The sequence below is a fragment of the Rhinolophus ferrumequinum genome, chromosome 10, assembly GCF_004115265.2.
Source record: "Rhinolophus ferrumequinum isolate MPI-CBG mRhiFer1 chromosome 10, mRhiFer1_v1.p, whole genome shotgun sequence".
Taxonomy (NCBI): domain Eukaryota; kingdom Metazoa; phylum Chordata; class Mammalia; order Chiroptera; family Rhinolophidae; genus Rhinolophus; species Rhinolophus ferrumequinum.
In genome coordinates this window covers 50,105,373-50,117,392 of record NC_046293.1, presented here as the reverse complement: position 1 = coordinate 50,117,392, position 12,020 = coordinate 50,105,373, and the positions used below count along the sequence as shown (strand labels likewise).

The window sequence follows — 12,020 nt, the reverse complement described above, 5'->3', positions numbered from 1 at the left end:
TGTCATTGTATCATGTTGGCCTCTCTTCTTGGGAAAAGAGCCACCTACCTGTTGCTATCTGAGCTTCAGGCTTTCCCTCTGCCCTGCCTGGGACTCGTTAACTGTCGTGCTCTGTCCATTTGTCTCTTCTCTCCAAGCCTGTAGACCCAACATACTAGCCCTCGACTTGCCCCCATAATCATCCCCTTCTGTCACTCAGGGTCGCAGCAGTAGTTTCCCAGGAAGACGCCGGCCACGTGGAGGAGCACATGGAGGACGTGGGAGAGGACGGGCCCGGCTAAAATCAACCACTTCTTCCATTGAGACTCTGGTAGTAAGGAGAGGCCTCCCATCCCCCAAACACGCTTCAGCTGGCCCTTTCAATCCTGGCAGTCCCCTGCACGCTCACCTGCCTGCCTGCCTGCCTGCTAGCCTAGGGCCTGTCCGGCTGTCCGTGCTCCTTCTGCCCACTTGGCCCCCAGGCTTCTCTGAAATCTCTGCTGTGGGGCTGAGGCCCAGTTTGGGAGCTGGGGTGTTCTTTCTGCTTCTTAGTCCTGGCCTTCATCTTAGCCAGGGGTTCACACCTCCTTCCCCCAACACCAAAGGGGAAAGCAGCTTAGTTGGGGCAGATTTAGCTGCCTCACTTCCCACAACTCTCTGCCTATAAGGTTGCTGATATCGATAGCTCTCCCAGCAAGGAGGAAGAAGACGATGATGACGACACCATGCAAAATACTGTGGTTCTCTTCTCCAACACAGACAAGTTTGTCCTAATGCAGGTACCATACTTGACTGGTGTAGTCCTACCCATAGTAGTAAGATCTGGCAGACTGATGATGGGTGCATGTGTTTTGGTGTGAGGGTAGATGTAGGAAACCACGGACCTAACTTCTGGGGACCCTAGCTAATTAGGAAACTGAATCAGAATCACATTAATTTTTCCATCCCTCAAATTTCTCTTGAGTGTTTCCTCTGAGCTTGGCACTGAGCTAGGAGCTAGGGATAGAGGAGTGAAAAAAGACAGAAATGCTTTCTCTCTTGAAGCCTATAGTCTAGGAAGCTTATGTACGTTCTCACTTGAACAATCTCAAAGCTGACAGAATACTGTCAGATGCTTTACTCTCTCAGCCTGACCAGTATTCATCCCTCTTGTCTTCCTTTCACTTCTCCTTACCTTTACCCATGTCAGGCTATTTCAATTCCAATTACCTGGTCAGATAAACAAGCCTAGGAAGGAACAGGGTCCCATGATGGCTCACAGTGTTCTCATGGGTTTTTGTGATAGGTTTTTGGTTCCCTGACTCCCTCCCTCAGATTAGAGTTGTAGTCATTTGCCAGCACCGAGTGGGATGAACAGACCTAGTTGGACATTGGGGTTTCTGTGTGTTTCCCCAGGACATGTGTGTGGTATGTGGCAGCTTTGGCCGGGGGGCAGAGGGCCACCTCCTTGCCTGCTCCCAGTGTTCACAGTGCTATCACCCTTACTGTGTCAACAGCAAGGTGAGTTGGGCCCCAGAGGCCAGGGCTGGGGCATGGGCTCACTTATTTCTTATCCTAGGCCCCTGTCTTGGCCACACGGCTTAAAGTGGCCACTGGTCATGGAAGTCATGTATCAGTCACCAGGGGTTATCAAACTCATCTTGGGGAAAAGTACTTTGGAAATGGTGGCAATCCTTCTAGTTTCTTGGTGGTAGACCATGATTTGCTGATGTAATTCAATCTATCATAGAAACTGTGAGAACTTTACTAGTAGAAAACATGATGTAACCTGGGGATGACATGTAAAATCAAAATGGTAAGCAATTGTCTGCAAAGAGAAAGCAGTGATTTTGACCCAAGCACGAACAGTCATTGTGGGGTTTTCGTTAATGTTCCTTTAGAACTTGGCCACTGCTGACATTCACTAACTTGCAGCATGCTGTAGCCGGTTTTAAATGTTCAAGGAAAATTGGGAGAAATACAGTCTAATTCTATCCACAGTCTGTTCAGGGACTTGGCTAGTGAAAGATTGCCATTGCACCCGTGTAATGAGGCAGTGGCCGGGTGGGACTGTTCTCTGCCCGGCAGAGATCCCTGGGAACCTAAGTTTAGAGGCTCGTTTTGGGGTGAGGGTGCTCTACATAGCCTCCCTGTGCTCAAATGGAGGTCTGGCCTGAGCATGGGAGTCTTCCAGCCCCACCCATAGAAGTCTCACCCTCCCCTAAGAAGTCTGCCCTCCCCTCTGCATCCTGCCCTGAGGAGTTGCCATGTTTCGCCCCAGATCACCAAGGTGATGCTGCTAAAGGGATGGCGTTGTGTGGAGTGCATCGTGTGTGAGGTGTGCGGCCAGGCCTCGGACCCTTCACGCCTGCTGCTCTGTGATGATTGTGACATTAGCTACCACACATACTGCCTGGATCCTCCACTGCTCACAGTGCCCAAGGGCGGCTGGAAGTGCAAGTGGTAAGGAACCCAGGGTCTTCAGAGGGGCCTGGGCCTGAGACGTCAGAGTGGATGTGATGTTGAACGTATGACCCAGGCTGTGTTCAGAAAGCCAGGCTGGCCGCTCGGTTCTCAGTGAGGACACCTCTGGGTGCCTTGGGTAGGTTAGGTGCTGAGGGTCTGTCTTTCTTCCCCCATCAGGTGTGTGTCTTGTATGCAGTGTGGGGCCGCATCCCCTGGCTTCCACTGTGAATGGCAGAATAGTTACACACACTGTGGGCCCTGCGCCAGCCTGGTGACCTGCCCTATCTGTCATGCCCCATACGTGGAAGAGGACCTACTAATCCAGTGCCGCCACTGTGAACGGTGAGGGTGCCCCTTTCTCCTTGTATTGGCTCCCTCTTCTCTGTTCTCAGCTTTGCATTGTCTGGATTTATCTCTTCCTGTCTCCCTTTTCCCAGGTGGATGCATGCCGGCTGCGAGAGCCTCTTCACAGAGGATGATGTAGAGCAGGCAGCTGATGAAGGCTTTGACTGTATCTCCTGCCAGCCTTACGTGGTAAAGCCTGCTGGTGAGTACCAGGTGCTGAGGAGGAGTCAGGACTGGGGTGCCTTGCTTTGGGACAGGGCTTCAAGCTGCCTTGGTTTGTCCTTCTCTCCACAGCGCCTATTGCGCCTCCAGAGTTGGTGCCTATGAAGGTGAAAGAGCCAGGTGAGTCACAGAAATGTGGAATGCCAAAGCCAGAGGAGAACTTAGACACTGTCTAGTTCAGCTCCAACCTTCTAACTTTATCTCCTCATGTGCAGAGGAGGATACTAAGACCCAGGGAGATTGAGTAGCCTGCCTAAGATCACTCAGTAGGTTAGTGAGAAAGTTGTCACTACAACGAAGGCCTCTAGTTTCCCAGGCAGAGTTCCTTCTATCAGGCAACGTGGCCTGTGTACTGCCATCATCTCCTCCAGACAGCACAGGACACCACTGTGTTTCCTCAGTGAAGGGCTGGGTTCATCTCCTCCTCCACGATGGGGGGGGGGGGGGGGCAGTGCTCCTGGAACCTGAGGCACTGTGGGCTGACATTCAGCAAGTAGTAGCCCTCCTTGCCCCAGACTGCTAGAGAACATATTTGGTGAACATAGGGTTAATCATGCACAGTCAGGCTTCTGCAGTAACAGTCTCTGAATCCCCTTGGATCACTGATGGAGAGCTCGGGCCTCAGCTAGTGCCCGGTAGTGGCCTGTTCTCTACCCCTCAGACCTCAGGCTGGGCTTTTTCTGGTCTGTCTTTCTCACTGCTTTTGTTCCAGCTGGGGACTTAGGCTGAAACTTGTGGCATTCTGGTTTCCATGGGATCTCCATCCAGGGGTCACATGTTCTTCACCTTTGTGCAGAGCCCCAGTACTTTCGCTTCGAGGGTGTGTGGCTGACAGAAACTGGCATGGCCGTGCTGCGTAACCTGACCATGTCACCCCTGCACAAGCGGCGCCAGCGGCGAGGACGGCTTGGCCTCCCAGGCGAGGCTGGGCTGGAGGGTTCTGAGCCCTCAGATACCCTTGGCCCTGATGACAAGAAGGATGGGGACCTGGACACCGATGAGCTGCTCAAGGGTGAAGGTCAGGCTGGGGAATCTCAGGGATTCCCCAAAGTACTGGGAGTGCACCTGTGAGAGTTGGAAGTTGGGTGAGAGCAGGGTTGCCATCCTCAAGCCGCTGTTGGTCTTGTCCAAATGGCTCTGGCCAGGCATTCGGATCTCTGTTCTTGAGTGGCAGGATGACAAGGTTAAAAGGGCCCATGCTTCTGCTCTGCCTCCATCTTCTCTGTCCCCATATGCAGGTGGTGTGGAACACATGGAGTGCGAAATTAAACTGGAGGGCCCTGTCAGCCCTGATGTGGAGCCTGGCAAGGAGGAGACCGAGGAGAGCAAAAAACGCAAACGCAAACCCTATCGGCCTGGTGAGGCCCTGGGATGGGCAGTTGGGGGGGGGAGGGGCGGCTCACCAGGTTCCCAGCAGCTTCTCAGCCTCAGCTCTGCCTCTTCATAGGCATTGGTGGTTTCATGGTGCGACAGCGGAAATCCCACACACGTGTGAAAAGGGGGCCTGCTGCACAGGCGGAGGTGTTGAGTGGGGATGGGCAGCCCGACGAGGGTGAGACGGGTGAGGGCTCCATTGGGGCCTGGGAGAAGGTGGGGATCACAGGGCTTAAAGGGCACTGCCAGGGAGGTCCGGCGGGAAGGTTCACTCAAAGGGCTGAGAGGGTGGTGGGCCCAGTTGGTGTTGGGGGAGGGAGTTGGCAGAAAGTGTCCCCAGGCCAAGTTAGGCGCAGCGTGCTCAGTGTCCGCAGAGAAGATAACACCTCCCATTCTGTCCCCAGTCATGCCTGCTGACCTGCCTGCAGAGGGCCCTGTGGACCAGAGCTTAGCTGATGGGGATGAGAAGAAGAAGCAGCAGCAGCAGCGGCGAGGGCGCAAGAAGAGCAAACTGGAGGACATGTTCCCTGCTTACCTGCAGGTGGGCCTTAGGTTCCAAAGGGTGAAGGGGGTGTCTGCCCTGCGGGCCATGAAGAAGCCTGTTTCTCCCTGTCTCCTCCCACAGGAAGCCTTCTTTGGGAAGGAGCTACTGGACCTGAGCCGGAAGGCCCTTTTTGCAGTTGGGGTGGGCCGCCCAAGCCTTGCACTAGGAACCCCAAAAGCCAAGGGGGATGGAGGCTCAGATAGGAAGGAGCTCCCCACCTCACAGAAAGGTTAGTCATGGCGGGGTGAGGTGGTCTGAAGGGACCCAGCTTTCCTCTGAGTGTAGGAGCTGGTAAGCGAATTTGGTGGGGAGTGGGCTAGTCTCCAGGAGTTGAAGGTGGGCCGAGGGCCCTGGCCTGTCGAGCTGGGGACTCATTCTGGGCATCAGATGTAGGGCGTCTCTGATTGACGTGGTGACTGTTGCTCGTAGGAGATGATGGTCCAGATGTTGCAGATGAAGAGTCCCATGGCCCTGAGGGCAAGGCTGATACACCAGGTGAGGGCTGCTGGGAGGATTGCATCCTACCTTGGTTTTGCCTCTTGTCAATTTATTCTGCCCCTGGCACAGTCAGTGTTGGGGGCTGGAAACTGTTCCATGCCTTCTGTGGTTCGGGGTGGCCAATGTATTTCTTCCATCCTGGCCCTGGCTGATGGGTTTCTCCTGGCCATTGCAGGACCTGAGGATGGGGGCGTAAAGGCATCCCCAGTGCCCAGTGACCCCGAGAAGCCAGGCACCCCGGGAGAAGGGATGCTTAGCTCTGACTTAGACAGGATTCCCACAGAAGGTGAGGCTGTGACCCACACTCTTCATGTATAAGGATCCTCTGTGGGAGAAGGCGAATGTCCTGCCTGTGGGACTCTCATCTGTACAGTTTCTCTGGTGGGGAGTCCTGGGCACCTTCCCCACCTATGACTGTTGGTAGACCTGTGGTGTCCCCTCAACTCCCCAGTGTGCCTCAGCACCATCCTCCATCACTCCCCCACAGAATTGCCCAAGATGGAATCCAAGGACCTGCAGCAGCTCTTCAAGGATGTTCTGGGTTCTGAACGAGAACAGCATCTGGGTTGTGGAACCCCTGGCTTAGACGGCAGCCGTACACCCCTGCAGAGGCCCTTTCTTCAAGGTGATATGGGTGGGAGTGGTTGGAAGACTGGGTGGGCAAGTATGGCCAAGCTGGTCCCCGGGATGGGCCACTCGCTCCCTTTTCCTGATCCTGTGCCTCTTGTAGGTGGACTCCCTTTGGGCAATCTCCCTTCCAGCAGCCCTTTGGACTCGTACCCGGGCCTCTGCCAGTCCCCATTCCTGGATTCTAGGTTAGTATTTATGCTTAAACTTCGCGGGCTGTCCCCATTGTCCCTTCTCTCTAACTGGGTCCATGTTGAGGGAGGGAACTCCTGGGTGCTGCTGTAGCAAAACTTCCCTGCTCCTCTCCAACCCCTTGTTAATGGACCTCCTCTGGCCTGGGGCCACTGGGCAGTTTGTCTGTGGTGGGGTGTGGTATCCCTGCCCCCTGTGACTCTCTGCCCCTGCGCCCCAGGGAGCGCGGGGGCTTCTTTAGCCCGGAACCCGGTGAGCCAGACAGTCCCTGGACAGGCTCGGGGGGCACCACGCCCTCCACCCCTACCACTCCCACCACGGAGGGTGAGGGCGATGGGCTCTCCTATAACCAACGGAGTCTTCAGCGCTGGGAGAAGGACGAGGAGTTGGGCCAGCTCTCCACCATCTCACCTGTGCTCTATGCCAACATGAACTTTCCCAATCTCAAGCAAGATTACCCAGGTACCTATGGGAGGACAGCAAGGGAGACGACAGCCTGGTAATATGGCAGGTGCAGGGGTTACCTGCCACGTCTCCTAACACAATCCCTCTGCTCTCCAGACTGGTCTAGCCGTTGCAAACAAATCATGAAGCTCTGGAGAAAAGTTCCAGCCGCTGACAAAGCTCCCTACCTGGTGAGACAGAAGGAAGCCTGGGTCAGCATGGGAACTGAGAGCGGGGCAGTGTTTTGGGGAAATTCACCTTAGTTCTCTCCCTTCCACTCCTAAAGCAAATGGGCCGGAAGGGATCAGCTTTTGGGTAGGGAGTGTGAGTGATGTGAGAGATGGGGGCTGGGCAGGAGACTGAGCCCTAGACTTAAGACTGTGTGTCCTCTGTTCCTCAGCAAAAGGCCAAAGATAACCGGGCGGCTCACCGCATCAACAAGGTGCAAAAGGTGAGTGGGGGCCAAGCTGGGCTGCATCGCTCAGGTCTGTAGTGGGTGGACTCTCTGAGGGTAGGGGGATATAGGGCCTGCCCACAGCAGCCTGATTGCTGTGTGCCTGGTCTCCTCCCGTAGCAGGCTGAGAGCCAGATCAACAAGCAGACCAAGGTGGGCGACATGGCCCGTAAGACTGACCGACCGGCCCTACATCTCCGCATTCCCCCCCAGCCAGGGGCAATGGGCAGTCCGCCCCCTGCTGCCGCCCCCACCATTTTCATTGGCAGCCCCACTACCCCCGCCGGCTTGTCTACCTCTGCGGATGGGTTCCTGAAGCCGCCGGCGGGCACAGTGCCCGGCCCCGACTCACCCGGTGAGCTCTTCCTCAAGCTCCCACCCCAGGTGCCCGCCCAAGTGCCTTCGCAGGACCCCTTTGGACTGGCCCCCGCCTACGCTCTGGAGCCCCGCTTCCCCACGGCACCACCAACCTATCCTCCCTATCCTAGTCCGACTGGGGCCCCCGCGCAGCCCCCGACGCTGGGTGCCTCGTCTCGACCTGGGACTAGCCAGCCAGGGGAATTCCACACTACTACCCCACCTGGCACCCCTAGACACCAGCCCTCCACACCTGACCCTTTCGTCAAACCCCGCTGCCCCTCATTGGACAACCTGGCTGTGCCTGAGAGCCCAGGGGTAGGGAATGGCAAGGCTTCTGAGCCCCTGCTGTCACCCCCGCCTTTTGGGGAGTCTCGGAAGGCCCTGGAGGTGAAGAAGGAAGAGCTTGGGGCATCCTCTCCTAGCTATGGGCCCCCAAACCTGGGCTTTGTTGACTCACCCTCCTCAGGCCCCCACCTGGGCAGCTTGGAGTTAAAGGCACCTGATGTCTTCAAAGCCCCCTTGACCCCTCGGGCATCTCAGGTAGAGCCCCAGAGCCCGGGCTTGGGCCTAAGGCCCCAGGAGCCACCCCCTGCCCAGGCTTTGGCCGCTTCTCCCCCTAGTCACTCAGATATCTTTCGTCCTGGGCCCTACCCTGACCCCTATGCCCAGCCCCCATTGACCCCGCGGCCCCAGCCCCCACCTCCTGAGAGCTGCTGTGCCCTGCCCCCTCGCTCACTGCCCTCCGACTCTTTCTCCCGAGTGCCTGCCAGTCCCCAGTCCCAGTCCAGCTCCCAGTCCCCATTGACACCCCGTCCTCTGTCTGCTGAGGCTTTCTGCCCATCTCCTGTTACTCCTCGCTTCCAGTCCCCTGACCCTTACTCCCGCCCACCGTCTCGTCCTCAGTCCCGTGACCCATTTGCCCCATTGCATAAGCCTCCCCGACCCCAGCCCACTGAAGTTGCCTTCAAGGCTGGGCCTCTAGCCCACACTCCACTGGGGGCTGGAGGCTTCCCAGCAGCCCTGCCCTCAGGGCCAGCAGGTGAGCTCCATGCCAAGGTCCCAAGTGGGCAGCCCCCCAATTTCGCCCGGTCCCCTGGGACAGGTGCATTTGTGGGCGCCCCCTCTCCCATGCGTTTCACTTTCCCTCAGGCGGTAGGGGAACCTTCTTCCCTAAAGCCTCCTGTCCCTCAGCCTGGTCTCCCTCCACCCCATGGGATCAACAGCCATTTTGGGCCCAGCCCTACTTTGGGCAAGCCTCAAAGCACAAACTACGCAGTGTCCACAGGGAACTTCCACCCATCGGGCAGCCCCCTGGGACCCAGCAGCGGGTCCACAGGAGAGGGCTATGGGCTGTCCCCGCTACGCCCCCCGTCAGTCCTCCCACCACCTGCACCCGATGGATCCCTCCCCTACCCGCCCCATGGAGCCTCACAGCGGGCTGGCATCACCTCTCCAGTCGATAAGCGAGAAGACCCAGGGGCTGGAATGGCCAGCTCTTTGGCGGCACCTGAACTTCCAGGTACCCAGGACCCAGGCATCTCCAACCTTAGCCAGACAGAGCTGGAGAAACAACGACAGGTGAGTCGACATCATGTAGCTGAGCCCCCCATATCTCCACTGTCCCTGTGCCAGCCCTGTGATTGGAGTGGGATGGACTTACCCCTCTGTTCTCTGCACAGCGCCAACGACTGCGGGAGCTGCTGATTCGGCAGCAGATCCAGCGCAACACTCTGCGGCAAGAGAAGGAAACAGCTGCGGCAGCTGCAGGAGCAGTGGGGCCCCCGGGCAGCTGGGGTGCTGAGCCCAGCAGCCCTGCTTTTGAGCAGCTGAGTCGAGGCCAGACCCCCTTCTCTGGGACCCAGGTAAATAGAGTGGCAAAGGGTGGTGGGCCCAGGACACCAAAGGTGGCTCCATATTCATCCCTCTCTCTCTTACTCTCTCTCTCAGGACAAGAACAGCCTTGTGGGGCTGCCCCCAAACAAGCTCAGTGGCCCCATCTTGGGGCCAGGAGCTTTCCCCAGTGATGACCGACTCTCCCGGCCACCTCCACCAGCCACCCCTTCCTCTATGGACGTGAATAGCCGGTGAGGCTCCAGGGGGTTCCCTGGGGGTTCACTGTTGTGTGCTGCCTCTAATTTACCTGTCTCTCTGATCCTTCTTCAGGATCACTTACTCTTCTCCCCCATTCCTTCCCCCTTGCTGATTTAATTCCACCCTTCCCCACTACCCTACGTCCGTGTTCTAGTTCTTCTTCATCCTGAAGTCATCTTACTAACTACTGCATATTCTTCCAGGCAACTGGTGGGAGGCTCCCAAGCCTTCTATCAGCGAGCACCCTATCCTGGGTCCCTGCCCTTACAGCAGCAGCAGCAGCAGCAGCAACAACAACACCTGTGGCAGCAGCAGCAGCAGCAACAGCAGCAGCAGCAGCAGCAGCAGGCAACATCAGCAGCCTCCATGAGACTTGCCATGTCTACTCGCTTTCCGTCAACTCCTGGGCCTGAACTTGGCCGCCAAGCTCTAGGTTCCCCCTTGGCAGGACTTCCTACTCGCCTGCCTGGCCCTGGGGAGCCAGTGCCTAGTCCAGCTGGTCCTGCCCAGTTCATTGAGTTGCGACACAATATACAGAAAGGACTAGGACCTGGAGGGGTTCCATTTCCTGGTCAAGGCCCCCCTCAGAGACCCCGTTTTTACCCTGTAAGTGAGGATTCCCACCGACTGGCTCCTGAAGGGCTTCGTGGCCTACCAGTATCAGGCCTTCCCCCTCAGAAACCCTCAGCCCTGCCTGCACCTGAACTGAACAACAGCCTCCATCCAGCACCCCATACCAAGGGTCCCACCCTGCCCACTGGCTTGGAGCTGGTCAGCCGACCCCCCTCAAGCACTGAGCTTGGCCGCCCCCCGCCCCTGGCCCTCGAAGCTGGGAAGTTACCCTGTGAGGACCCTGAGCTGGACGATGACTTTGATGCCCACAAGGCCCTGGAAGATGACGAGGAACTTGCCCACTTGGGCCTGGGTGTGGATGTGGCCAAAGGAGACGATGAGCTGGGCACCCTGGAGAACCTGGAGACCAATGACCCCCACCTGGATGACCTGCTCAACGGGGATGAGTTTGACCTGCTAGCCTATACTGACCCTGAGCTGGACACTGGGGACAAGAAGGACATCTTCAATGAGCACCTGAGGCTGGTGGAGTCAGCCAATGAAAAGGCTGAGCGGGAGGCTCTGCTGCGGGGGGTGGAGCCAGGAGCCCTGGGCCCTGAGGAGCGCCCTCCCCCTGCTGCTGATGCCTCTGAGCCCCGACTGGCCCCGGTGCTCCCTGAGGTGAAGCCCAAGATGGAGGAGGGTGGACGCCACCCTTCTCCTTGCCAGTTCACTATCACCACCCCCAAGGTAGAGCCAGCACCTGCCGCCACTTCCATAGGCCTGGGGCTAAAGCCGGGACAGAGTGTGATGGGCAGCCGGGACACCCGGATCGGCACAGGAGCCTTTTCTGGCAGTGGGCACACAGCTGAGAAGGGCCCCTTTGGGGCCACAGGAGGACCACCTGCTCACCTGCTGACTCCCAGCCCACTGAGTGGCCCGGGAGGGTCCTCGCTGCTGGAAAAGTTTGAGCTAGAGAGTGGGGCCCTGACCTTGCCCGGTGGACATGCAGCACCTGGGGATGAGCTGGACAAGATGGAGAGCTCACTGGTAGCCAGTGAGTTACCCCTGCTCATCGAGGACCTGTTGGAACATGAGAAAAAGGAGCTACAGAAGAAGCAGCAGCTTTCAGCACAGCTGCAGCCTGCACAGCAACAGCAGCAGCAGCAACAGCACTCTCTACTGTCCACATCAGGCCCTGCCCAAGCCATGTCTTTGCCACATGAGGGTTCTTCTCCCAGTTTGGCTGGGCCCCAGCAACAGCTTGCCCTGGGACTTGGAGGTTCCCGACAGCCAGGCTTGGCCCAGCCACTGATTCCCACCCAGCCACCAGCACATGCCCTCCAGCAGCGCCTGGCCCCATCCATGGCCATGCCGTCCAACCAAGGGCATATGCTAAGTGGTCAGCATGGGGGGCAGGCAAGTTTGGTGCCCCAGCAGAGCCCACAACCAGTGCTGGCACAGAAGCCCATGGGTACTATGCCACCATCCATGTGCATGAAACCCCAGCAGCTGGCAATGCAGCAGCAGCTGGCTAACAGCTTCTTCCCTGATACAGGTAACAACAGCTGGAGGCACTGGCTTAGTTACTCAGGGGTGATCACTGTCTCTACCAAGTGGGCACTGAGGCTGCAGACTTAAGATAATCCACAGATAAGGAAGACAGGACACAAAGCTTTGACTAAATACCAGACTAGTGATGTAGACAGAAGCGTTGTAGCTTTTAAGAAGGGAGGAACAGTGCCTGGCATATAGCAGGCATTCACATGTTTGAGTGAATGAGTGGGGTACATGCGTGAAGCCTGATTAGCAAAGGCTTTGGAGCCATGTTGAGACTGAAAGATAAGGATTTGGAGAAAAGGGGTGCAAGAGAAAGCACTCCAGGTAGGTGAA

The 12,020-nt window shown here is 57.3% G+C and overlaps 1 protein-coding gene across 1 annotated transcript in view; it reads left to right on the top strand.

Moving 5' to 3' along the window:
* Window positions 1-12,020, top strand: part of KMT2D (lysine methyltransferase 2D) — a 39,339-nt gene that overhangs the window by 10,788 nt on the left and 16,531 nt on the right. The window contains exons 13-35 of the mRNA XM_033116190.1: window positions 200-313; window positions 648-758; window positions 1,375-1,479; window positions 2,240-2,421; window positions 2,602-2,766; window positions 2,862-2,971; window positions 3,064-3,111; window positions 3,788-4,009; window positions 4,230-4,349; window positions 4,439-4,543; window positions 4,770-4,906; window positions 4,991-5,138; window positions 5,339-5,404; window positions 5,583-5,693; window positions 5,895-6,032; window positions 6,138-6,222; window positions 6,447-6,688; window positions 6,788-6,861; window positions 7,071-7,121; window positions 7,245-9,062; window positions 9,164-9,346; window positions 9,432-9,568; window positions 9,779-11,685. Coding sequence (XP_032972081.1) covers window positions 200-313; window positions 648-758; window positions 1,375-1,479; window positions 2,240-2,421; window positions 2,602-2,766; window positions 2,862-2,971; window positions 3,064-3,111; window positions 3,788-4,009; window positions 4,230-4,349; window positions 4,439-4,543; window positions 4,770-4,906; window positions 4,991-5,138; window positions 5,339-5,404; window positions 5,583-5,693; window positions 5,895-6,032; window positions 6,138-6,222; window positions 6,447-6,688; window positions 6,788-6,861; window positions 7,071-7,121; window positions 7,245-9,062; window positions 9,164-9,346; window positions 9,432-9,568; window positions 9,779-11,685 — 6,379 coding nt within the window. The remainder of the gene's footprint in view (window positions 1-199; window positions 314-647; window positions 759-1,374; window positions 1,480-2,239; window positions 2,422-2,601; window positions 2,767-2,861; window positions 2,972-3,063; window positions 3,112-3,787; window positions 4,010-4,229; window positions 4,350-4,438; window positions 4,544-4,769; window positions 4,907-4,990; window positions 5,139-5,338; window positions 5,405-5,582; window positions 5,694-5,894; window positions 6,033-6,137; window positions 6,223-6,446; window positions 6,689-6,787; window positions 6,862-7,070; window positions 7,122-7,244; window positions 9,063-9,163; window positions 9,347-9,431; window positions 9,569-9,778; window positions 11,686-12,020) is intronic.